The sequence below is a fragment of the Leiobunum rupestre genome, chromosome 2 (genome assembly GCF_980474605.1).
Source record: "Leiobunum rupestre chromosome 2, qqLeiRupe1.1.hap1, whole genome shotgun sequence".
NCBI classification, from domain to species: Eukaryota; Metazoa; Arthropoda; class Arachnida; order Opiliones; family Sclerosomatidae; genus Leiobunum; species Leiobunum rupestre.
Window position 1 is genome coordinate 9,001,638 of NC_143385.1, and position 27,188 is coordinate 9,028,825.

Genomic DNA, 27,188 nt, shown 5'->3' on the forward strand with positions numbered 1-27,188 from the left:
TATTTTTCCTTATAGGAAAATATGATTACATTTTTAAATTTATAGGATTATACAGGACAAAATATTTTATATTGGATAATGTAAGACTTAAATTTATCATGCACTGAATATGGCAATACAAATTTCAGCATAAAAAAGCAGTACTGATATCAAAGCAAAATAAGAAGTTCAAATCTCTTAAACGAATGTGACGATTATTTATGAGCAAAACGCCATCAAGTAATTGTCGAAGGCAGGAATCCACACTTCTACTTGGAATGTATCGCGTATGGTAAGATCACTCTGATGGCTTTGACCCGGCCTACGAGAGAAAAAAATCCCCTTTGCGCGCGCTCCCCTCTCACGTTGTTGTTTGTTAAATTAACATAGTGACGTCAAAAAAACCGTCAGCCACATCGTGAAGAAAATCTGCCGCAATAAGCATTCCACGTAGAAGTATGGATTCCTGTCGAAGGTAGTCCAGGCACCGAAATAGGATTAAGCGATAATTGTTGCTAAATATAAAACAATTTCAGAGAGACATACTAACTCAAACTTATACACTCTTTTTAGAAACGTTTACTGGTCGCCGCCATTATCGTACAGACAACCAACGAACAAGCCCTCTACCGCAGAAATTTCATCCCCCCAAAACCGTTTTTATCATCACCCTCCCCGTAGTAGAGGTCGGGGACGGTTAATCATTAACCATGTTTAAATTGATTTTTTTCGAGAAAAAATTCAATCAAAGAAATTTACCGGTTAATATTTCAGAAAATGATTAAAAAACATGTATTATTCGTAATATTTGAGCTTTTTATCGAAAAAAACGTCGTTTTTCCGATTAATTTTACAAATTTATAAAAAAATAATCGGATAATACAGAAATATAAATTACTTGATCAAAACATTTTACGAATAATTTTGAGAGCTTTATAAAAGTTAACCATCCCCGACCTCTACCCCGTAGACTGTAAGGTAATGGCGGTCGATTGGGAAGGCGCGTTTAAGAGTCTATAGGACTTGATAGGATATTTTATAATTTTACAGTATGAAAACAAGAATCACAGTATCACATGTCTGTATTGTATTATAAAATAAATCATAAAAATAAAACCAAATTATTTAAAATAGCAAAAAAATAATACTTTTCTCTAAGCTAGAAAATAATTACACATTTAAAATATTTTTAAAAAATTATTATAAATGTCAGTGAAGTAACGAAAATTTTGTCCTTAGGCGTCTTGTTTTTCCTTTTTCATATAAAATAGCGAATTTTCCGGCTTTTGGAAAAAAATTTCGTCGTCGATCGATATTTGATATCTAACAGAGAGAGTCGACTTTTCATCTAAATTCAAATAGCCAACGTCGAATTTCTTTTGTATATTAAACAAAGGCTTAACGTATATTTCCTATACCCGAGGGAAAAATATATTTAAATCTATGGTTTATCTTTTCTCTTTGTCGCGAAAAGGGGTTGCTAGTCATTTCAAGAAGTACTACGGACGCCGCCATTTCACATTTTGCCTAATGAAGTTTTCGCTCTTTTGTTTCACGACGGTTTCTGAAGGAATTTCTGATCTCGAATATTCTTCCGGAATTTAATTTCAAAGTCTTTTAGCAAAAAGAGATGGAGCCACGGGCCAAGATTAATATTATATACGCTCTATAAACGATCTGTACGCGTTATCAAGAATTTATTCAGGTTGACAGATAATTTCTTCCTGTTAGGGTGGATAACACGTCGGTATTACCTCACTTTCTATCTCTCTCTCTCGATGTGGGCGGAGATTATCATCCGGGAATCATGAAAACAGAGGCTTCAGTTGCGGATTCGCATTGTCTGTTAACCCAAATATATTCTTGGTGTTATATATGTAAATTAGTGTCCGATATTATTTTCTTACCAGCATTGCTGGGGTATCATTTCTATGAATGAAATGGATGAAGTTACTGAAATTTTATCATTTTAAAGAATAATAATAATTAAAGGTGTGTACATTTAACAGTGTCTTTTTTGACTTTAATTCTATTTAAAAGTATGTGTCTCCAAGAATCGTTGTCAGGTGCGTCGGTAATAATTATAAGCAAATTTCTATAAAAAAAATCTGCCCCAAAAATCTGCATAATCTGGTCTTGGTCGCTTGATGCTTTATTATGATTTCAAAGGCTTAATGTTGCTTTTTAAATTGCGCTGAAAAAATATTTTAAGTAGCACTCTCCAAACAATGACGGCTAAAAGGAAACTCAAAAATATTTTTATTAACAATTTTTTCGGTATATTCTATTAAATTTATGTTAAGAAAATATAGCTGCATAGGTTTACCTTAGTTTAAAAATATCGTAACTATGGTAATGATTTCATCTACTATGTTTCACAAATAATATACTAGTAATAATAATATTATCAGCTAATAGCGACGGCACAACCAAAGGCCCAAATAAACTAATCGCCAAGGCACAACCAAAGGCCCAAATCATCTAATAGCCAAGGCACCACCAAAGGTCCAAATCAGCTAATAGCCAAGGCACAAGCAAAGGCCCAAATCAGCTAATCGCCAAACCACAACCAAAGGTCCAAATCATCTAATAGCCAAGGCACAACCAAAGGCCCAAATCATCTAATAGCCAAGGCACAACCAAAGGCCCAAATCATCTAATAGCCAAGGCACAACCAAAGGCCCAAATCATCTAATAGCCAAGGCACAACCAAAGGCCCAAATCATCTAATAGCCAAGGTACAATCAAAGGCCCAAATCATCTAATAACCAAGGCACAATCAAAGACCCAAATCATCTAATAGCCAAGGCACAACCAAAGGCCCAAATCATCTAATAGCCAAGGCACAACCAAAGGCCCAAATCATCTAATATCCAAGGCACAACCAAAGGCCCAAATCATCTAATAGCCAAGGCACAATCAAAGGCCCAAATCATCTAATAGCCAAGGCACAATCAAAGGCCCAAATCATCTAAAAGCCAAGGCACAACCAAAGGCCCAAATCATCTAATAGCCAAGGCACAATCAAAGGCCCAAATCATCTAATAACCAAGGCACAATCAAAGACCCAAATCATCTAATAGCCAAGGCACAACCAAAGGCCCAAATCAGCTAATAACGATGGCACAATCACCTTAATGCCTATATTTACGGTGGCCGGTTAGATTGGCGTAGGAGGGGATGGCAAGCCATTCACGCCACGCGAGCCAACAGCTTCCTACACTTAAGGCTTATTAACACGAGTAAAAAAAATTGCAAAACATTGTTAGCCAACACGTGTTGCCAGAGTTGGTAGAGAAAATTTTAACAACCCGTTGGCCATAGAAACGCCTTTCTGTGCTAAGTTGTTGTGACCGAGGCTTAGCTACAAATATTTCAATTTATTAACTTTCCAAACATCCTTTTTTAAACGATAACATTAATATTAAACAAACTTTATTATTATTAATGGTTATATTTTGTAGTAGAAGCGGAGCTTATTTAAGAATTACGAGTAGACTTGAAGCATATTCTTTTGTAGCACGCAATAGAATTGTAGCTGTGCTAACAGATGTAACCACAGTTATTGAGGCAAAGTGCATTGATCGCTGCCTACTACGCCAATAGTTATCACTGGGAGGTTTTTGCACCGCCAGATATAATCGAAGCTACCAGTGATAATAAATAATAAATCAGCTAGGCAAATACCCAAGCGCAAGTCATGTTAAAAACCAGCCGCAGAGTTTATTAGCAGATGATTTTTCGATTAAGTTACTACGCGCACAATCTCGGCAACTTAATTTGGAGCGTATGAACCAAAATTCAACGGTTTTCGCGAACTGGCGTCCAAAATCGTGCTCGCCAACAGAGTTTTGCAAAAATGTAGGATCGTGTGAAAAGGCCTTTACTATTGCCGTTAACCGCAACAAATTCTTAAGCAAAAGGAAAATCCGGAACCACAAGCAGGTATACAATCTGGTGACTCTTGCTACCACCCCAAATATTTCTACTGGCCAACTTAAATATTATGTAAAATCCATTTTCAATTTTAGCTATATCATTGAATTCTGTTTTCTTTCGCTCAATTTTTCAACACCGTATCACAATATAAAACGGTTAAAATAGAAACTACTAAAGTAAATATTTCTCTGTCCTCTTTTCAATTTAGTATAAGCTGGCAGCGGTCTGACATTTTTACTGAAAATGGCCAGTTCTATCAAAACGGTATTAGCCTATATAGGGTGTCCACTAAAAACGAAATATTATAAATAACTGAAAAAATTGGGTCAAATCAAAGTTATTTGAACTAATAATATGACGAGCAACAACGTTCTAATTGGAACCAAACCCATAAACCCAACGCTTCTCGAGATAGTTTTTGAATGACCTTGAAGACAAGGTTCAAGGTCATTCAATTTCACACTAGCAAATGTCCCTCTGCAGAAATTGGAAATTTAAAATAAAATGTTTTTCAGTTATTTATAATTTTTCGTTTTTTTAGTGGACACCTAAAAATTATGTGGAAATTCAACTTTTTGCGCTATTAATTACTATTTGTATTATTAACATTTGTAGAAATTTACATATATTTCTGAAACGTTCCACAAAAACATAAAAACAATAATTCAATATGAAAAGTTTTCCTGTTTGACAAACCCTGTATATGGTTTCACAAGTATCAGAGGATTCAAAGCAGAGGCTAAAAAGTCGTGAAAAATTCCAGTTCGTTAATTAAGGTCGCGATATTTATTTAATCAGGTATAGAACGTTTGACCTTGAAATTAAACCGATTAAGTTAAAGGACGTAATATTACGAGTAAAGTGATACTCAAAACATATACTACATTTTTTCATCCATAATGAGCTGACGTCAAAAATAAAGTAAAGATGGCGCTGTCTCAAGTGCCAAAGAACTGTAATAAAGAACGTCTTTGTTCTTTACTAATTAGCGATGTAAATTCGTCTTGCTTATATGGCGATCTCAAATTCTGACCGGTGACGTTAAGCTCCTTCTCAGTTAAAGGCTCGACTAATGCACTTTGTTTAACAGAATTTGCTGAAGAGCCTACAAATTCTTTGAGGCTGTTACCAAACAACGACTATTTCGAGCCCCGCCTTTTGTCGTAACGGAGAGGGAAATGTTTACTCCGACTATGCTGAAGAAGGCGCCACACAACACTCACTAGGGAGACTTTCCCGTTTCTATTAAATAACGGAGAGCGACGCACGCTCCAATGAACAGGTGACACCAAGCGTGCCGTTATTAAACAGAAGTAAGGAAGCCCCCCAGTGTCGCGTAGCGCCATCTTCAGCTTAGTCGGAGTAAAATTCTTCTTGATTGGACTCAGTTTCAATGTCTTTAATTCAAGTCGGGTTACAATGCGCGCAGGACGGTAGTGGCCATCCCTTCATGGCGTACACCAGGAATCCATACCTCTACTTGGAATGCTTATCGCGGCAGATTTTCGTCTCGATGTGGCTGACGGTTTTTTTGACGTCACTATGTTAACTTAACAAACAACAACGTGAGAGGGGAGCGCGTGCAGAGGGGATTTTTTCTCTCGTAGGCCGGGCCAAAGCCGTCAGAGTGATCTTACCATTCGCGATACGGTCTGATAAGCATTCCAAGTAGAGGTGTGGATTCTTGCGTACATTTACTACCGTTAATTGCCCGCTAGAAGCAACAAACACAGCACCCCACACAAGGAGAACGCAACCCGTCAAAAGTCGTGGATTTTCTTGTGTACAGTTTTCATTGGTTAGACGCTTTAGCGCCTGCTGCCATCGGAAGGAGAAAATTGTCTTCCCCCTTTCTGTAAGACGTTCAGCGAAAAGGCTCGTCCAATGATATTTGTACACAACACTGCTAGCCTCTTAACACGCCTTCTCCTTGTGTTTGTTGCTCCTAGGTGCCACAAGTTAGGATCGAGCCCGGGTCCTCTATCTGCGAGGTGATAGTTATAACCACCCTGCCACCCTAGCTAACCAAACCCTGTTGCCCAAACCCCCCTTTGCGCCTACCTTTGACTGTAGTAAATTTCCACCCCCTTCTCGACCCCCCTCTTAACATTCACATACTTCGACCCCCCCCCCCTTGACGAATTTCTGGCTACGCCACTGCTGTTGCCCGCCCTTACTGCGTGACATTATTTGTGGATGTCCCCTTCGTGGATGTCGTCAAGAAACCTCTTTCTAACCGCTTATGACGTTCTGGTTGTAGATTAATGGCGTACCTCATTAAAATCGAAACGCGAACAATTAACCCTTTCAAATATTATCTTTAAACGTTCGCCAGTAAACAACCCACTTACTTTGAAGTTATTCGAACCTATACGTTGCCATTAACCATATCCATATTTGATATTAACAATTTGATAATTAATTGGTCAGCCCTCTAAATACGTTATCGGTGATCGGTCTAAGCTCGCCAAAGTTCAACAAATGTCAAGAGAATCAAGAATATAATTACTCATTGTGAGCTGGAGAAATGTCCATCAATGAATTCAAAAAATTTACTATGGAAGCAGATCACAGATTGCGCAGTACGCGATATGGCATGGGGTGATACCAGAAGCGTATAAGATATTTCTAAGTATTCCTCGTCGTATGCTGCTGTTGTTACTCGCTTGAAACTGATTTATTAAAATGCTTTTTCTAAGAAAGCGTATAGAGAGTTTCTAAAACTATAACATCGGGGAAATGATTTATTAATTAGTACATATTCCTATTCAGTGTAATTTTAACAATTTACATGGTTAGAAAATGTAATAAGAGCGTAAAACTTAAGGAATTTTTATTGACATATCCGTGAATTTTAGACCCATTTTCAAATTCTGTCTTTCCCAGGTTCTCCAGTTATTGTGGCCACCCTGCAGGGATAACTAGTGCTCGGAATTGTTTATTCATTATCCACAAATATTCCGATTTATTTAAAAAACGTTGGTAAAAAGAATATAATTTTAACTTATTTAATTATGTTTTTTACGCAACCAAGCATTTATTTGAATAAAAGTTGTATTTATTTAAATAATTGTTTGTTTTATTTAAATAATAGGCTTATTCACTTTCGATTATTTAAACATTTTACAATTTTTATTCAACTATTGGTTATTTAAATAAATATTATTTAAATATCGCCGAGCTAATTTTATTCATGGATAAAAATTAATCGAATGCCGAGCACTAGGGATAACTAGGTATTACAATAATTGGTGATCAAACGCGCCATTTTTAATTAAAAATTAAAAATGTATAGAACTAATAAAAAGTGTTTGTGATATATAATAATAAGATATTTAGTTGAATTTTAAATTTATTATAAATATTAACCATGGTTTATAAATTTTACTTTTATAATTGTGCGTAGTATGTTTACATTTGGAAAAAAAAAACGTAATTTAATAAGGAAGATTTTTTATCCAACTACGCTGAAGACTTTCCCGCGACGCATAATCTGTGACACGTGTTAAGTAGAAAGTGTCAACGAATTTTTGTCACGCGCCGTAATTATATAAAAGCGGGAAAGCCCACCTGGTGTTGTGTAGCACCATCTTCAGTATAGAGTGCTAGCAGTTGATGTGTTTTTAAAAGTTAGTGACGTCACAGCCGTAGCTTCCGTAGTGGTTGTCATGAAAACTCGCGTTTTTTCTCAATAGACGTTTAACATTGGTGACGTCGCAGGGTTTCAAGCTGCTGGCACTCTATAGTCGGAGGAAAAATCTTCCTCATTGAATAATCAATAAAATTTCGAAATAAAAATTTAATTATTATTATGGGTAATATCAAAGCTAAAGGAACCGACATTGAGGGATACAGCAATAAAGCTATATTCCGATTCCCAAAAGAGTAGGGCTAGTGAAATACCCTCTGCGAAGATTAACAAAAGAAAGCGTTGGAGATCCCATCAGCGTTGGGCATTTCCGTCAATGATCCGCTCAACTCCCTCACCGCTCGCACTCGCTAGCCAAATATCAGCTCACGCTCACGCAAATCGGCGCTCCTCTCTTTTCGCTCTTTTTTGAGCGTTAAAATAAACGCTCCCCTCTTTTCGCTCTTTTTCGAGTGGTAAAATAAGCGCTCCTCTCTTTTACCTCTTTTTTGAGCGTTAAAATAAGCGCTCCACTCTATTCGCTCTTTTTCGAGTGGTAAAATAAGCGCTCCCCTCTTTTCGCTCTTTTTCGAGTGGTAAAATAAGCGCTCCCCTCTTTTCGCTCTTTTTGAGCGGTAAAATAAGCGCTCCTTTCATTCGCTCTTTTTGAGCGGTAAAATAAGCGCTAAACTCTATTCGCTCTTTTTAGAGCGGTAAAATAAGCGCTCCTTTCATTCGCTCTTTTTGAGCGGTAAAATAAGCGCTAAACTCTATTCGCTCTTTTTAGAGCGGTAAAATAAGCGCTCCTTTCATTCGCTCTTTTTGAGCGGTAAAATAAGCGCTAAACTCTATTCGCTCTTTTTAGAGCGGTAAAATGAGCGCTGCTTTCTTTTCGCTCTTTTTTGGGCGCTGAAATTGACGCTCCTATCATTTTCATTTCGCGGTTTTTAAAAAAAAAACATTTTGCCTCTCAATTTCGCTCATATGAACAAAAGCGCTCAACAATGAGACGAGCGGTGCCCATCACTGGATCCCATTAAAATGCAGGACCGTTTCCATCATTGCCTTCATTCAGAATTTCGCCAAAGAACCATTCCGATCGAGTTGGAGCAGTTGCTCTATGAAGAAACGGCGATGACAAACGGACGTAGAATAGGCCCTTCAATAAAAGATCCCGTATTTTACTCCCCCCTGCGAGGGGAAAAGGGGATCTCTGAATGAAATATTTCCGATTGCTTTACCCGATTCGCTAGCCAAAGAAGCCAACTCGAGTCAAGCAAAGTCAACTAGGTTCGTCATTCACTTTATAAACACATTTTTTCCTTATTTCCAGCTTTAATTTATTTCTCGCGATGGCGAGTGATGAACCAAAAAATATCCATTATTCCTAACAAAAAATTTCTTCATTAGGCCTAACACAAGTTTTTGGTGTCGACTCAAAAAATGTCCGTTAGTCCAAAGAAATAGCATAATAATAATCAGCTGGCTAATACCCAAGACACCACCATTACTTAGCATTATTATCCACTATTTACCATAAATTACCTTCATTTTTCATTATTTACCCGCAGCTAGGCTAATACCACCTTAGGCCTAAGTCATCAAGCGACTTTTAAAGCCATTAATTCAGGTGGCCGGGTTAAAATGCGTAGGAGGGTGGTGGCAAGCCCTTCATGCCACGTGAGCCAACAGCTCCCTACATTAACTATTACCGTTAATCTATACAAGTTTTTATGGTAAGGGAAACCTAAGAGCTCGGGGGAAAAACCCCTTACACCAGTGGGGAAGAGAACTTGAAAACTCTACGCAGAAGGAGTTGTTCCGAGTTTTCACCCAGTGCCACAAGCTGGGATCGAACCCGGCTCCTCTTGCTGCGAAGCGAAAGTGCTAACCACTCCGCCATCCCACACTTGGAGATACCTTACGCTGGACACGGTCCCGTGGGAAGAAATCGGAAGAGACAGCTAACAGAAGACTAATATTTTTCTGGATGCGTTACGTAATAATGCCATCTATCGGTGAAAAAATTAGTATTTGGAACGTGGTTGATTAAGCCTCATAATGTTGATTGCCTCAAATTATCATTTTGCATCGCCAAATTATAAAATTTGTGTAATAAATCACTGCCTAAACTACTCATTAAAGGGAATATAACCTTAGGTATTTTTTGTGGAACACTAACGTTTACAGCTCTGGCCGCTCTTGCCTTTGACTTTAGAAATGTTTGTCGCCACTGTACAGGGAAATTTTAAAAATTGAAGGGGTCTTCCATAAAGATTGCTTTGCAGGTTATATTCCCTGTGTCATTTCATCGATATGATATAGTATTTGTAAAATTGTCAGATTATTACTGATTTAAATTGTAATAGGTTTCCTATAACCAAACTACTTGATAAATGGATACATTCTATAAACCGTGAAAACTGTAGTCCATTTAGAACTGATTTCATTTGTAGCGATCACTTTAAAGAAATGGCAAACATTGCGTCATAAAGAGAGCAATAGACCTTTGTATAAAATAAGCTACGTTTGCGGATTTTGTTTTTACGTAGCTCATTCGTCACGAAATACGTAGACAGGGTTCGTACAAAATTTCCGGAATAAAATTCCCTGACATTTCCAGGTTTTCCCTGACTAAATTGCTAAATTTCCCTGACTAAATTGCTAAATTTCCCTGACCATTTTTGTAGAATAAATTTAAGTTTTTAGGTTAAATCTTGAAAAATGTTAATTATGTATTTTTCAAAAATTTAATTTCCGGATTTGTTTTTGGGGTCATTTTAAAATTCCCTTACTATTTTGGACCATTTTAAATTTCCCTGACTATTCCCTGACCATTGGGAATCATTTTCAAATTCCCTGACTTTTCCCTGACCTTTTGGTAACATTTTCAAATTCCCTGACTTTTCCAGGTTTTCCAGGTATTCCAGGTCGTGTACTAACCCTGGTAGAAGTTCAGTTCAGTTTATGCTTAAAAACAGTTTCTTTGGACCCACCCACCTCAAAAAACCCACTTAAAAACCTACTTAAAAATCCCAGATTTTAAAAGAAAAACCAACTTGTTCAATGTGCAATGACCACTTAAATATATATCTTAGACTGAATTGTAAAGTGAATTGTGATACAAAATTGTAAAGTTAATGTGATACAAAATTGTAAAGTTAATGTGATACAAAATTGTAAAGTTAATGTGATACAAAATTGTAAAGTTAATGTGATACAAAATTGTAAAGTTAATGTGATACAAAATTGTAAAGTTAATGTGATACAAAATTGTAAAGTTAATGTGATACAAAATTGTAAAGTTAATGTGATACAAAATTGTAAAGTTAATGTGATACAAAATTGTAAAGTTAATGTGATACAAAATTGTAAAGTTAATGTGATACAAAATTGTAAAGTGAAATGGATTTTTAACTTTAAACAAACTTGATACGTCTACCAGTCCTTTGGTTGAGCTTTGCAGTATCTGTATACCTTTACACATCATCTAATACAAATATGGAAATTTTACACTGGGTTGGGCTTTTTGAAGAAAAAAAAAACGTTTTTTTTCGAACCCTGGGGTGCCTTGTCGAAATTACTCTTATGTCCAGGACGTTTCGTAGTAAAAAGTCATCGACACGTCACCCGTGACGTGTCGATGACGTTTTGTTTGTACTTGATGTTTGCTTGATGAGCGCTGGTCGTCATAGTGACGTAGGAAATTACTGAACGGTGTTATATCTAGTCAGCGCTGTGTTTAAAGATGGCGGCTATAAATGTTACGGGGCCCGAAAATCAGAGGAAGCGAAAAATATTATTGGTTTATCTTAAAATTAATTTTGCGCGTGAAAATACGACGCCATATTTGGGTATAAAAGCACGTAGATAAGCCTGCTTTACCTCATAATGTAAAGGTAGTGTCGCGCGCAAAAACGTCATTTTGAAATCCTTGAAAAACGTAATAAAATTAAATAAAATAGCCAGAAATTCCAACGGTAGACCGGTCTCGTCCTATTTGGCACTCGTCAGTACCGTGCGGGAAATCTGGCTCGCAACTGTTACACCACGACCAACTTTGATCACGCGCTGTTTCTATGTTAACCTACGAGCAAAAGATCCGTGTATGGTTTGAGCGCCCCTAGCGGAATATTCTTTTTCAAATAGTTTTTGCATTGAATCCAATATAAGATCGAGCGTGGCGCTGAACTCCGACAAGTTGTAGTAGAGTTTATAGGGGGAAAATCCTTGTTCACGGTATTTCGACGAATGGGTTGGCCGCGGTAGCGCGAGAGATAAAAGTTGGCCGTGGTTACACCGAAAAGAGAAACTATAAGCCTAAACATTAAAAAATTCGAAACGCATTGCGTAGCAACGGAAAGCCGAATAGCGGGAGAGTGGTGGAGAGTAGAATATCCCTTTTCATAATGGACTAATCTACTTATTCGCTTATTTTATCATTCATTGCACTGTAGTCCATAGTAAGTTGAAACACCAGAAGAAACTGGTTGTCACATTATTTTAAAATTTTGATCACGGACCTTTCCGTGTATGTCTAAGAACGTTATTAGTATAATTAATCCGCTTTCAGTGAGATCAAATTGTCGAATGCGAGTTTTTTTAAGAGGGAGCGCTGGAGAGTGATATTTCCTCGGTCGGATCTGTAGACGACGCTCGCTATTTAAGTCGATCCGCCAACTAATTGGCTTACGACGTTAATAGTGAGTGACTGGAGGCCGGACAAATTGCAGCTGACGGCGGAGAATCTCCGTCCAGCCTCGCCCCTAATGGCCTTTTCGATATTAGCGAGGCCTTTTCGAAACCCGGCCAGGGACAAAGCCCGATGACGGCCCGTCCGACGCTAAGACAAACAAAATGAACCCGACGAAAATGCCCCTTTGACGTTTTACAAAAAGTTTAAGGCAAAAATAATCTCGATAGAAAAAATAGCTTCTAAGTAACCGCTATGATTAATATTGGTCTAAATATAGTGGATAAGGAATTTTATGTTTCGTGTTGGTCTTTTCGGTGTGGAGGACTTTTTATTGTTAAACTTTTCGGTGCAGAGGATGTTTTTAAGTTAGTATTTTCGGTGCGAATGACGTTTCTGCGTTGGTCTTTTCGGTATGGAGGACGTTTTTTGTTGGACTTTTCGGTGCGAAGGACGTTTCTGCGTTTGTCTTTTCGGTGCGGAGGACTTATTTCTTGAACTTTTCGGTGCAGAGGACGTTTCTACTTTAGTATTTTTGATTTGGAGGACGTTTCGGTATCGGTGTGTATATAAATGTATTTATGACTGACTATGCTGAGATAATACGTTTGTCCTCGGAACCAATGAGCTACCGAGATGTTTCGATTTGGTTTTCAAACCCAGTCAACTAGGTTCGATATTGACTTCATAAACGAAATTTTCTTTCGACGCGCAGCAAGAGGAGCCGGGTTCGATCCCAGCTGGGTGAAAACTCAGAACAACTCCTTCTGCGTTGAGTTTGCAAGTCCTCGGGTATTAGTCTAGCTGATTATTATTATAGACATTTTTTTTCTTCGACGCTAAAATTCCCGGTTAGACCAAAGACCATTCTTCGACGCTAAAATTATCGGTTAGGCCTAAGACAATTTTTTTTCTTCGAAGCTAAAATTTTCGGTTAAGCCCGAGACAATTTTTTTTTCTTCGAAGCTAGAATTATCGGTTAGATGCATCATTATAACATTATAACGTTTTGGAATAAAAATCAAATTAATAAAAAAATTCGAATTATTTTTATCATAATAAGAAATAACGCCTACTTTGGTACAGGTAAAAATAATGAATCAATACTGATATTTTTAATTAGTAAATCAATAATGAATAAATAGCAACTATTAAAAATGACTAACGACGTAAGTAACATAAATCAATAATTAATCAACAACACACCTCAATAAATAATAAACAACCTACATCAATAATTAATAAACAACATATATCAATAATGCATAATTAACATACATCAAAAATGAATAATTAGCATATATTTATAATGATTAATTAACATATAAATAATGGTTAAACAATATATATCAATAATTGATAAATAACATACATTAATCATGAATAAACTACATATTTTAATAATGAAAAAACTACATATATTAATAATGAATAAACAACTTATATTAATAATGAATACACAAATTATTTTATTAACGAATATTAATAATGAATAAAACACTTATATTAATGAATAAACAAATTATATTAATGAATAAACAAAAATTTTTATATTAATGAATAAACAAAAATTTTATATTAATGAATAAACAAAAATTTTATATTAATGAATAAACAAAAATTTTATATTAATGAATAAACAAAAATTTTATATTAATGAATAAACAAAAATTTTATATTAATGAATAAACAAAAATTTTATATTAATGAATAAACAAAAATTTTATATTAATGAATAAACAAAAATTTTATATTAATGAATAAACAAAAATTTTATATTAATGAATAAACAAAAATTTTATATTAATGAGTAAACAAAAATTTTATATTAATGAATAAACAAAAATTTTATATTAATGAATAAACAAAAATTTTATATTAATGAATAAACAAAAATTTTATATTAATGAATAAACAAAAATTTTATATTAATGAATAAACAAAAATTTTATATTAATGAATAAACAAAAATTTTATATTAATGAATTAGCAACTTATATTAATAATGAATAATCTACATAAAGTTGGGTATTTTTCAAGTTAAGAAATTGTTGCTTCTTGGAAATTATATAGCGGATTTCAATACAATTAAGTAAACGACTATCAATTCTGAGAGCTTAAGCATCACCGTTAGTAACGGCGAACCGTTAAGCCTCCACGTTGCTAACTAGGCATTCTTCGGGTTTGACTTAACCTCACTATTTAGAGAAGACTAACTGGGTTTAAGTGGGGAGTAAATAGACCTTTCGTAATTCAATTTTGACACTGATTGAAAAGGATCAGATAGCCCGGGCCCCTCCGCCAAAAAAGAGGCCAATCGATTGAAGTCTATTTTAAAGGAAATTTCCGATATCTAATGGCAAGAATGTTCGACCCGTGATTCTTCGAGTAATATTTCCTCCTTTCTGTCGGTAAGTGGGGGAAGACTAGTGTGGGCTGATTTAAATTAATTTGAATTAAATCAAGATTTAAAACAAGTGATTTCAAAAAAATCATTGACAATATTTTCAATGGAGGAATAAAACAAATGACAAAAACTAAGTTATTAAAAAATTAAATTCATTGAAAATCTGAGCAAACTAATTTATTAAATTGTAATTAAATGTAATTAACATTTAATTTAATTTAATTCAATATTAGCTAGTTGGTATAAGTAAAATATCCGTTAATTATACAGGAAAAGAGCCATCAGATTTATAAAAATCAATAAATTCAATACAATTAAAATAAATCCAATTTAAATAAAAAATCGATTGATTTGATTTAAATAAAAAAACGATTAGATTTATATAAAAAATCGATTTGATTTGATTTAAATAAAAAAATCGATTGATTTGATTTAAATAAAAAATCGATTGATTTGATTTAAATGAAAAATCGATTGATTTGATTTAAATCAAAAAATCAATTGATTTGATTTAAATGAAAAAATCAATTGATTTGATTTAAATAAAAATTTGGTCAATTAGATTTAAATTGAAAAAACGATTGATTTGATTTAAACAAAATCAATGATTCGATTTATATAAAAAATCGATTGATTTTATTTAAATAAAAAATTTAATGATTTGATTTAAATAAGAAATCTATTGATTTGATTTAAATAAAAAAAATTTGATTTTATTTAATTAAAAATCGATTGATTTGATTTAAATAAAAATCTATTGATTTGATTTAAATAAAAAATCGTTTTGATTTATATAAAAAATCGATTTGATTTGATTTAAATAAAAAAATTAATTGATTTTATTTAAATAAAAAAATCGATTGATTTGATTTAAATAAAAATGCGATCAATTTGATTTAAATTAAAAAAGCCGATTGATTTGATTTAAATAAAAAATCGATTGATTTGATTTGATTAAATAAATCGATTGATTTGATTAAATAAATCGATTGATTTGATTAAATAAATCGATTGATTTGATTTGATTAAATAAATCGATTGATTTGATTTGATTAAATAAATCGATTGATTTGATTTGATTAAATAAATCGATTGATTTGATTTGATTAAATAAATCGATTGATTTGATTTGATTAAATAAATCGATTGATTTGATTTGATTAAATAAATCGATTGATTTGATTTAAATCAAATTGATCGTTATTTTAAATTAAATCAAATTGATCGTTTTTTTAATTTAAATCAAATCAATCGATTTTTTATTTAAATTAAATTAATCGCATTTTTATTTAAATCAAATCAATCGAAAAATGGTCGTATCAGGAAAACAGAGGCTAAAGGGGCTGTTTCATATTCTCAGTTGACTCCAATGTATTCTTGCTAACGCAAACCCACCTGACAGACATAATGGGGAAGTTAAGTATCAGGAATGAACGCGTCTAGACATACGCTATTCTTAGTTGATGGTTTGCCAAGCTAGATTTGTAGTTAAGTAAAAGCATTCTAAAAATTTCAGTTAATATTTACTAGATAACATTCTTTACGTCAAACGTGAATCTAATATTTCAAAAAAAATTAGATCGTTGAAGTGACAGTCATTTTTATTTTTAAACTTCTTTCAGATTAAATTGCGCGAAGTAATCTTTAAGAAAGCACGAAATATTTTTTGCGAAACTGATCGTTAACGTTTCTGTCATCACTTTAAAAAATATAAAAATGTTGTTCCCAATTTTGTTATATTTCTGTAATAAGAACGAAAACATATGTTCCTAAGCTTTAAAAGAACTTAAAGAAGTTTTCATTTTTCGTATTTCAAAAGTATTGTCTCCCTGGAGGTCGGGTGGCTGGATGTCATATTTGTCAACTTATATTAAAAATGTTAAATAAATTTAAAATAATTTCGTAAAAAGGTTAATGGATAATGACTAATATGAACTCATATGATTTCTAAAAATAGTTTCGGCTATCCGTATCATCTGAATAGTATAAGCATAAGTGTATAATATTGTAACATAAGTTTTACAGAGAGCTATTCACAAGACAGATTGCATTATAGGCTTCATCGGTGTTTTGCGTCCGCTGCTAACGCGTCACAAGAAGCCTTTGACAGCGGCTCGCTAGAGGGAGATTTTCTTCTTCGGATGACGTCACACCGTTACTAGCTCTTAGTAAAATATTCCCCAAAGTGACAAACTTATGAAATAATATTATAGACTTATGGTATAAGTTAACTATAAATTAAACTCGCATTTTTATCCGAACATAAATTAATACCACGAATAAAAACTTAAAGAGAGATTGACATAATAATAATCAGCTAGGCTCATACCCAAGGCACCACCTTAGGCTTAAGTCATCAAGCGACTTTTAAAGCCATAAATTCGGGTGGCCGGGTTACAATTCGTAGGAAGGTGGTGGCAAGCCCTTCATGCCACGCGAGCCAACAGCTCCCAGCCAGGGGAAATATTCGACCTCTCAAAATAGTGGGAATAAATACATTAACGCTGAGACCTATGGGGAAATTTAATTTCAACGCCAAACTCTTAGAATAATGATCTTCAGTCCGGTGCATTGTGACAACTTAATAGGGGTTGGGAAAGCATTTATCAGCTAGGATTAAAATTTCCTAATGGGAAAATATTCTTAACAGTAACAGTGTTAAGTTGAAACGTTGTTTTCGTCGTAAGGCATCGACGATAGTATAAGCTCGAACTGAAAAGTTAATACCGCTAATTGAGGATTATAGAGCGATAAACTTGGAAATTACTCGTTACTAAAATTCGACGACGTAAAATCTCAAGGGTACGAGATATAATCATCCATAAAACTGTGCTTGTGTAATATTTTTGTAGTCTCAGAATGGTTATCATATCAGTAGAAACGACTATTACGGATTTATGTGATCTTGGGTCGTTATTTGTTTGGCAATCCTCTGGGCTGTAATAAAACGTATTTGACCATGCGTGTTTTAACACCTGTTGTAAGTTTGGATGATGAAAATTGAAACGGCCAGATATGAAAGGTAGAAAATGGCGAAATTTTCTTAGATTATTAAATGTAAAGGTTATTTTCTTAAAATTCGCCAACTTCGTTAAATTCTTTCAAGGATTTTGTAAGATTAACGACCGCTTAAGCGTTTAGTTGCCTACTTTTTAAATCATCGTCTAATGTCTAAGAAAATTAATTTTCCATCAAAAATCGCGAATTTTGCTTCTAATTGACACGACTCGGAAACAAATTACTTTTTATACAAATGATCATAGGCGTTTCCAAAAAATAAAAATATTGCGCTGTTAAGAATGAATTTGCTATTTAGACAATTAGCGGTCACTATGTCACGTTCAAAGGTGGTTTCTTTTTCGCTTGTTCCGGGATTTCGGAGTGTGGTAAGAAGAGTAACGTTATGACGTCATTTTACACCGATTCTTTGTTGGCGAATAGTTTAAGTCGGAGTAAAAACATTTTTCCAAAATGGCTGCAGATAAATTCTGGCTAGAAAACGACCAAATCCGATATACTCTCTTTACACCTCCTTTTCAGAAGAAGTAAAAATAGTAGCCCTAATACTCCGGAACAAGCGAAAAAGTTTATAAGGTGGAGTAATTCTCATCCCCGGAACAGCCGAATAAAACGTTTTAGGGTAAAAAGAGTACACTTTTAGTCCGAGAATCGCAGGCGAAAAGAAAACACCGATAAATAGTCAAAAGATAGTGTGTCGCCCTCAATATAAATAAATTAATTCTTGGTAGCGTTAAAAAGCCGAAGTTACTTTAGAGGTTTCAACGCTACGGCAAATGACGCAAATGACGCAAATAAAGCATTATCAAGAAAGAACCACTATTTTATACAAATAAATATTGGTACGAATGAGTAATTTACGTAGTTGCACATTTATGTTATTTTCCACGAAACAAAGATGTTTTTTCTTACATTATCAAAACAATTCGTTTTGTAAACTTTTTAAGAGAGCGCTCTTGCTTTTAACGTTACTTGGGCCAAATCATCCTTAGCTTCTGTTAAACCTGCTGACAGAAATTCGTTGATCTGCTATACAACCTTTAAAGTTTATACTGCCTTTAGCGTGCATATATTCATTGCGCCTACCATAGTAATGCTACATGTGGAGCTGTATTGAAGTAAAGGTATTTAAACAATACCCTGTAAGATTTCTAATCGTAATACAGTTTCAAAATAGTCACCGTAAATGAGTTTAAACTTTCGATAGTGTTTTCGCCTATCTTCAGAAATAATTCCGATTTTTTTTATTGAAAAACGGTGGAAAAATCGATCTAATTTAAATAATAATAATAATAATATTTATTTCGCAAAACATTTGCAGGTAACCAAGGAGGCAAAACCTTTACAGGGTGGTTACCAGGACGAAATTTTATTTTATTAACTTTTAAACTTTTTTCTCTTTTTTCCTCGGAAAATTTATTCATAATTTGCATGCTTTGGCAATATAAACCAAAATTTAAATTGAATTAAATTGAACTTAATAATTAATTGTTTACAATTTGTTGTAATATTTCATTGCAATAGCCAAGATTTTTGCGCATTTCCATAAATACAAAGTACAATATTTAATCAAAATCAATGATTTTGGAAACAATCACTGATTTATATTAAATATATTACATTGTAAATATTTTGTACTAAATTTTCATAGCAATAAGAGCTATTTTTTCAGAAATACATAATATTTGTGTTTAATAAGCTGCATTCGCTGTATTCGTTTTGATAAAACAAAGTATAATAAAATATAAAATGTTCTCGAAGTATTTCTGAAAGACCACTTTCCAATTTTATGTCAATTTTTCTCAGCGAGAGTGCGCCTTAAATATTTAATCTCGAGAGCGTTCAAAGGATGCGCTATTCAAGTTTGATGATTTCCTAATCTTTATAGCCATAAATCTTTAGGCGTGCATCCTTCATACTCGTGATGTAAAGACGAGACTTTCAATAAAGAATGAGATGTACATAAAGCCACCGGCATCAATAATAAGATCTATCTCTTGGGGCGAAACCTCCGGGCTCTCGATAAATAAAAGCTATCTTAAATCCCCTTTCTTATCCACATATATTCTTTAGAAGAGTACATATTTATATATATATAGCAACAATACACGTATTTTTTAAATAAAGACGTGGTTTTCTTATAAGAACTAAATTTCTACGATGCAAATATAACTTTTACACGGTTATTTAGAAGTTTAATTACTTATTAAAAATATTTAGCCGAGATATTTTATCTAAAAAATTTGTAACCAAAACCTACAAGACATTAATAATAATCAGCTAGGCTAACACCCAAGTAACCACCTTAGGCCTAAGTCATCAAGCGACTTTTGAAGCCATTAATTCAGGTGGCCGGGTTACGATGCGGAGGAGGGTGGTGGCAATCCCTGCAAGCCACGCGAGCCAACAGCTCCCTACACTAACCATTACCGTTTGGTTTTTGGTTATCTTATAGATTTACGGGTCGCTTTTCCAGGTGTAGAGTAGAATCTTTCACCGCCATTTTTGAAAATGGCGGAGCAAAATCATAAATACAATAATAAATTTTGGTATTAAATATGCAGAATATTACTGGAGGAAACAATTAAAGAATTATTTTCGTGTTAATATTGTTTAGTAAAACAGCTTTCCAAGTAAAAATTGAAATAATATTTAGATTGTTCTTCATATTCTGAAAATTGTAGTTGAGTGTAGACATAACTTTACTCTGTATAATCTATACACCTACAAGTTCCGTCTACGCGTTTGAGAGGGCTGGCTTAACCTCAACAATTGTCCTTGGATTGAAATTACTTAATTTCTTTAATATTAACACAAATAAAGTGTTTTCCCATGTTGACTATGTAACCTAAATAATCTAAAAATAGCAATTCACCACTTTATGAAATAAATCTATAAAATTACCAGAAATTTAATATTTTTAGAATTTATGTTATGTAGTTTATTATTTTGTTTCATCTTTCGAAAAAGTAATTTTAACTACAGATAGCTGCAATCACATTTTACAATAATTGACCAGTAATTTAAAACGGAACAGCGTTGTGTTCTATAAATCTTAGATAGCTTTTCTGGACTTTTCTGATTCACTAGCAAACATATTTTTACATTTTCCAACCGGAAACTAACTCGGAAAACTTTAGTGAATTTAACACAAACCCATAATTTCATTCGTCTGAACGGCCGAAATAACAAATGTTTCAATTGATCGAATTGGACAACTTGTTTGTTTCATTCGTCCGAATCGGTAGCATCACTTGTCCGAATTCTTTCGCTTAATTAGTATTTCTTATTGCTACATTGTAAATATCGTTGTTTGTTAGTAAGTGGGAATTTCGTTGAATGTTGTGGATATTTTAGGTTAGGTTAGGTTAGGTTCACGTTAATGCTACTATTTTCTTATATTAACAATATTTAAAAAAACAACCAATTCCTAATGTTCGAAAAGTGGACAAACAATTATTCGAACAAATGAAATTCGCCAGTAGAATTAACATAAATTGAACGACTACATCACCAACAAAAGTTGTGATTAATTTTTCGGGCAAATTAAATACGTTTTCGGACATACGATCCTGTTTTCCGGCATTCGGACAAATGATCATTCGGACATTTGTACCACCGTTCGGACGAATGAAATTCGAACAAATGTACCCAAATCCACCGTATACTTGTATATCTGTTATCTATACAATAATGTTAAGTTATTTTAAAAAAACCCTGTTTTATTTAATGGGTGAATTTTTGGCGAGTGACGATAAACACGTATTTGACACTTTCGGTTTTCGGGAATATTTTTTTCTCTCTTTCGGCGACCGTTTTATTTGCAAATTAGATCATTGACCCTCAAGACAAGTTACGGTAATGCCGTAATTTAGATTCTGGCCAGCCAATCTGCTCCCCGGAAAAAACCTTGATTGAAAATGAAGGGCGTAACATTTTTTTATCCGTAATCCTGTACTTCCGGTACCTCTATCGATCAAATTAAATTTCGCCCCGAAAATAAAGATTTCAAAAAATTATTAAATAAAATCAATTTGTTCCTCTCTTCAATCAAAATCTCGAAAATAATGAAAAATGCGATGGGAAATAGTTAAGGGAAAAGGCTAAAAAAAATTAAAATAGGATAAAATTGGGACAATTTTTGTAAATAGAATAAAATAGAAAATCCATTTTTTTAAAAAAGGGTAAAATAGGAAGCAAATTTTTGAAATAAGGATAAAAAATGAACCAAATTTTTGAAAGTAGGATAAAAAGGAACGAAATTTTTGAAATTAGGATAAATTAGGATCAATTTTTTTAAAGTAGGATAAAATAGGAACAAATTTTTTGAAAATAGGATAATTTAGGAATCAATTTTTTTAAAAGTAGGATAAAATAGGAACCCAATTTTTGAAAATAGGATAAAATAGAAACGAAATTTTTGAAAATAGGATAAAAAAGGAACCGAGGGGCAGCTCACTCCAATGATTGTTAGAACACCCTCGTATGATTAAATCATGATTAGATTAGATTAAAATTAAATCTGTTGCTTTGGCTGTATGATTAAATTTTTAATCATGATTATTAGAACACCCTGTAACAAAGTGATCCGCCCCTCGAAAGGAACCCAATTTTTAAAATAGGATAAAATAGGAACGAATTTTTTGAAAATAGGATAAAATAGGAACGAATTTTTTGAAAATAGGATAAAATAGGAACGAATTTTTTGAAAATAGGATAAAATAGGAACGAATTTTTTGAAAATAGGATAAAATAGGAATCAAAAGTTAGAAAAATAATAGACATAATAATAATATCGATAAATATATGTAAAAAAAGAGTTAAAATTTTGGGCTCGCGCTCTTGATAAATTAGTAGATTGTGTCTCGCGAGATGAAAATGAAAAAAGAATCACGCGCTTAAATACTTGAACCATACGACAGAAAGTAACCAATTCATGTGAAAACAATCTTTTTCGGAATCGCCTATTCAAAATGGAACAAAATTACAGAAAAAAAGAACCAAATAGGTATTAATGTTAAAATAAAATCTTCATTTGAACTAATTCCCAAAAAATTACTTTTAATTAACGAATCCCGAAAATTTATTACTTTTATACAATCACAACTATTGTGTGCTCTTACAAAGAAAATTAAATTTTTTTAATTTATTGTTTATTAATAATTTTTTATTGTTCATAAAGCATGACACACGCGAAAAACCACATGATGACGGTAAAAAAAATGTTTTTAAAAGTAGAATATCTATTTTATTTTCAGTTTTGAAAATATTTAACGAAATGATTACATAATTTACAGGCACGTAGGAACGTTTTGGATTAAAGGGGGTACAGCTTGGATGCTAATTTGGCGCCCCCTCATCAACATCCTTTTTGGCGCCCTTTTCATACCACTTTGACGCCCCTTTCCAATTTCAAAGGGGGTACATTGTACCCTTGTACCCACCCTTTCCAACGGCACTAATAGTTTATCAACGCGGTCAACAATTATTACAATTGTTTAAACCTGTCAGATGGTAATAAATGGTTAAAATAATTAGTGATTAACAGAGATTTGGTCTGTATTTAGAGCATGGGAATCGGTACACGAATGATTTTATCAAGACCATGAGTTTCTTTATAATCTTTGGTTTTGATTATAAATTGTAATTATAAACTAAAAGTTAAAAACAAAAAGGTTTAAAAATCGACAACTTTTAATTTGTAATATAATTTGCGCAAGTTAAACGCTAAAATATTTAAAGAGACATACTTATGGAAAACTATTTTTAACTTATGCCATCACCTAATTAAGATTTGTTGAAATATTAGAGATAGAAAATCTACAATAAAATATAGTAAAACTGAAGAGTATCCGTGAAAACAACTCACCAATTGTGTAGGAACAACCGTCGAGTTGGAAGGTGGCACTTTTGCACTTTTTGAACTGTTTTGGGTCCTTTCTTTGCGCCATCTAGTAGTCTTTAAACTAGATAAACCCCAGCAGGGTGGGTTACACTGTACGATTAAGTTGTTTAAAACAAAAATGATGGCGCCATAAAAACGTCACGACAGAGTTCTTCCACGTTAGAGCGCATTATTCGGTTCAATAAAACGTGCCTGTTTAAAGTTAACAACGCCGTCGACCAGTAAATATTTTACTTCTTCTGTATACACAAAATCAAGACTTAAGTTAACAACCACACCGCGAACAGAATCGGCATTCTTCGGCGTAAAATCAGTACGATGACATCGTAGAATTTCGCTAGACGCGAAAATATTTCGAACAATGGGGAGAAAGATTTGTTTTCGCGGCGTTACGTTTAACGAAACAAATACATTAAAATTGACAGACGCTTACGGAAGTTGAAATGGTGTAGTGGGAGACTGAGTTCGCCGTACACTGGGGGGCGTACCAATTTTCCCAACGTTTCGAAAAGGTTTCCTGGTCTACCCTGGCTTGTAGTCGTGACGCGCAGCTGTTCGAGAAGACCTTCAGAAACATGGACAACGAATCTAAGACGCGACCGAGACACGCCGAATGGTTAGAGTGAGAGATGTCATTTTCAGCGGGCGAAAACTCTACCGCAGCGCCACCTTAATTACGAATACGAGTCCGGCGTCAACGGCACCACACCGTCGGTAGAACACGCGGCCGACTGCGCGAAGCCTAAGCCGCTGCCGTATTGATGGCCAGAGAGAAGAGAGCGTTCACTCATTCTCGGGTTCGGGCTTCCGAAATTCTCGTGCAGAAGTGGCCGAACGGGGAGAGAGGCGCTCGGGTTGCGGCTCTCTACGAGCGCTTGTACGGCGAAATTTCTCTCGAGGCTAAAGGAAGCTCTGACGTCAGAGACAGTCGCGCACGCGCCCCGGCCGTTACCGCGATCTCCATACGCGCGAAACTATCTCCATAAATTTTCCCGCGTGATACACAAACCAACTGTTGCGTTGGATATGGATAAAGAGGGTTTCTCGAGTTACCGCCTAAAAGACACGCGGGTACACGCGACGCGCGCGGGATTTGCTGGGATCCGAGCGTCTTTGATTAAAAGTGGCGTCCGTTCCCGTGATATTCAAACCCGTCAGGTACCGGAGCGTCACCTTCGAATATGGCACACGGGCCAGCGGCGCCGAGGCCGCTTATCTTGTCGCGTTACGGCTAAACCCTTTAGCGTCCTGGCTCCTCGGAGATGCCTCCGAAAGAGAACGCCACGTTAAACGTCCGCTTCCGGCGCCACACGCCAACGCCGACGAAAATAAAAAATATCTTACATAAATAAATGGGGAATTCCTTGGGCAAATAAACGTGCCCATATGTTTCTCCGTTTTTTAAGCGACGTGACGTTAGATCGAAGAGAGCGAGAGAGGCGGCAGGTAAATCGACGGGCACCATCGGTCTCGTTCCCATAGAGACCGGGTTGCCCGCCAGTCGAGCCCGTGATTAGTTTATAGGGAACATTTATCGACTATAATTTTCTTACGAGTATACGCGGCTTTTATTAGGGGGTCGAACGCCTCTGCCTCCGTAAGTTTGCTTTACTCGCAACATTATCGGCGCAGCCAGTGAAGGGTGCGTTGAAGAGGCGGCGGTAGCATCAAGCTGCCGTCGCGATCGTAAACCCTTCACAAATATTCGGGCCTCGGCGTTTTCGGAATTACGGCCGTTAATCCCTCGCCGAAGTAGGGAAGAGATTAACACCGCAACAACGGCGTCAGCGGCGGGGGGCATTTTTTAAGTAGCGTTATCGGCTTTTTGCCATTTTGGGGAGACATTCCGCGATAGAGTAAATCGCATTAGCGAAATTTAATATCGAGCCGGCGAAATAATATCGTTTCGCGGCTGCAGGAGCGTCGTAATTGCCGCGGTATACAGGTGTCTGACAATAAGGTCCAAGGCCTATTTTAGGGTACTTCGGAGCTGCGAAGGCGTTGATTTCGCTGTTCCAATTTAACATTCAACGCGTCAACACGTCGCGTACATCTAAGCCGGATAATCTTATTACGTTGAGCAGTATGAGCACTTTAGCTTTCTGGATCGTTTACTGGTGGTATTGTTTCGTGATTGATGGGATGAGTTTTACAATTTAAAGAATGATGACTATTATTCGGATTAATGCGTTTATAATAATCGAAATTAACCGTCAACTAGCACCTGTGAAAAAAAGACAGAATGTGCCTCTAAATTGGCCGAGGGGCTGACCACTTCCCGTAATCGGTGTACACCCTAACTGTAATGATTACGTAATCTTCTGTAATCTTTTGTAATCTTCGTACTCATCTGTAATCATCCGTAATCATTATGAAATCACGCGTACTCAGCTGTAATAACCCGTATTCATTGGAATTCTCCCGTACTCAATTACTCATCTGTAACAATTTTAAAGTTTTGGGTTGCCTGTGTACTCATCGTAAATTCGTAATTATTCTGTACTCATCATAATTATTCTGTACTCATCGTAATCATTCGGTACTCATCGTAATTATTCTGTACTCATCGTAATTATTCTGTACTCATCGTAATTATTCTGTACTCATCGTTATCATTCGGTACTCATCGTAATCATCTGTACTCATTGCGTAATCATGTGTACTCATAGTAATTATTCTGTACTCATCGTTATCATTCGGTACTCATTGCGTAATCATGTGTACTCATAGTAATTATTCGGTACTCATCGTTATCATTCGGTACTCATCGTTATCATTCGGTACTCATTGCGTAATCATGGGTACTCATAGTAATTATTCGGAACTCATCGTAATCATCTGTACTCATTGCGTAATCATGTGCACTCATAGTAATTATTCTGTACTCATCGTTATCATTCGGTACTCATCGTAATCATCTGTACTCATTGCGTAATCGTGTGTACTCATCTGTACTCATTAATGATTACGTAATCGGTGTACAGGCAATTTCTTACTGTTTAGCCCCTCGAAGTTGGCTCAAGGTGGAACTTCCTGTTTGGTGACGTTTTCCTCGTGTCTTTCAATAGTTTAACGCGAGTGTTTCTGCTACACCATTTAGACACTTAACGGAAAAGGGACGTTCCATCCTTAGGATACTGAGACGCCAGTCAACCTTCATTACTTTAGCTCAATGGAACATCTAGTATACTATCGCGGGGAAATGTTGTTTACATAAAAGATATTCGTTTTAAATATGCTCCTGTAGCTTGTAATAAATCACGACCTCCATTATAATTTAAAACATATTTATCTTACTAGGAATGTATAACGTGTGTTAAAAATGTATGCAGTTTAACAGAGCTGCTGTTTTCCTTATTCCCGGAAGTACCTCCGCCTACACGGAGATAAAGTTTGGGATCCGATTCCCAGGCCCTCATGTTGGCTATTCACCTCAAAATGTTCTTGTTTGCGAGAAAGGATAGCGATAAGCTATTCCCAATAGGATTTACGAATCCCAAATAGAATTTTAACAAGTTACCCCGAGGAAAATTAGACTTTTAAAATCAAAGAATTCCTAAGGAGCTGTAACATTGCATTTTTGATAAATATATTGAAAACTAGGGTTTGGAAATCTGTA

General features: G+C 34.9%; 1 protein-coding gene across 2 annotated transcripts in view; it reads right to left on the reverse strand.

Annotated features, from left to right (window-relative positions):
- Positions 1–24,382, reverse strand: part of Pde1c (Phosphodiesterase 1c) — a 224,966-nt gene extending 200,584 nt beyond the window's left edge. For both annotated transcript variants that reach the window (XM_090165364.1, XM_090165363.1), the window contains exon 1: positions 23,534–24,382. In XM_090165364.1, the coding sequence (XP_090021490.1) occupies positions 23,534–23,615 (82 nt within the window). In that variant the 5' untranslated portion in view covers positions 23,616–24,382. The remainder of the gene's footprint in view (positions 1–23,533) is intronic.
- Between the last annotated feature and the right edge of the window lie 2,806 nt (positions 24,383–27,188).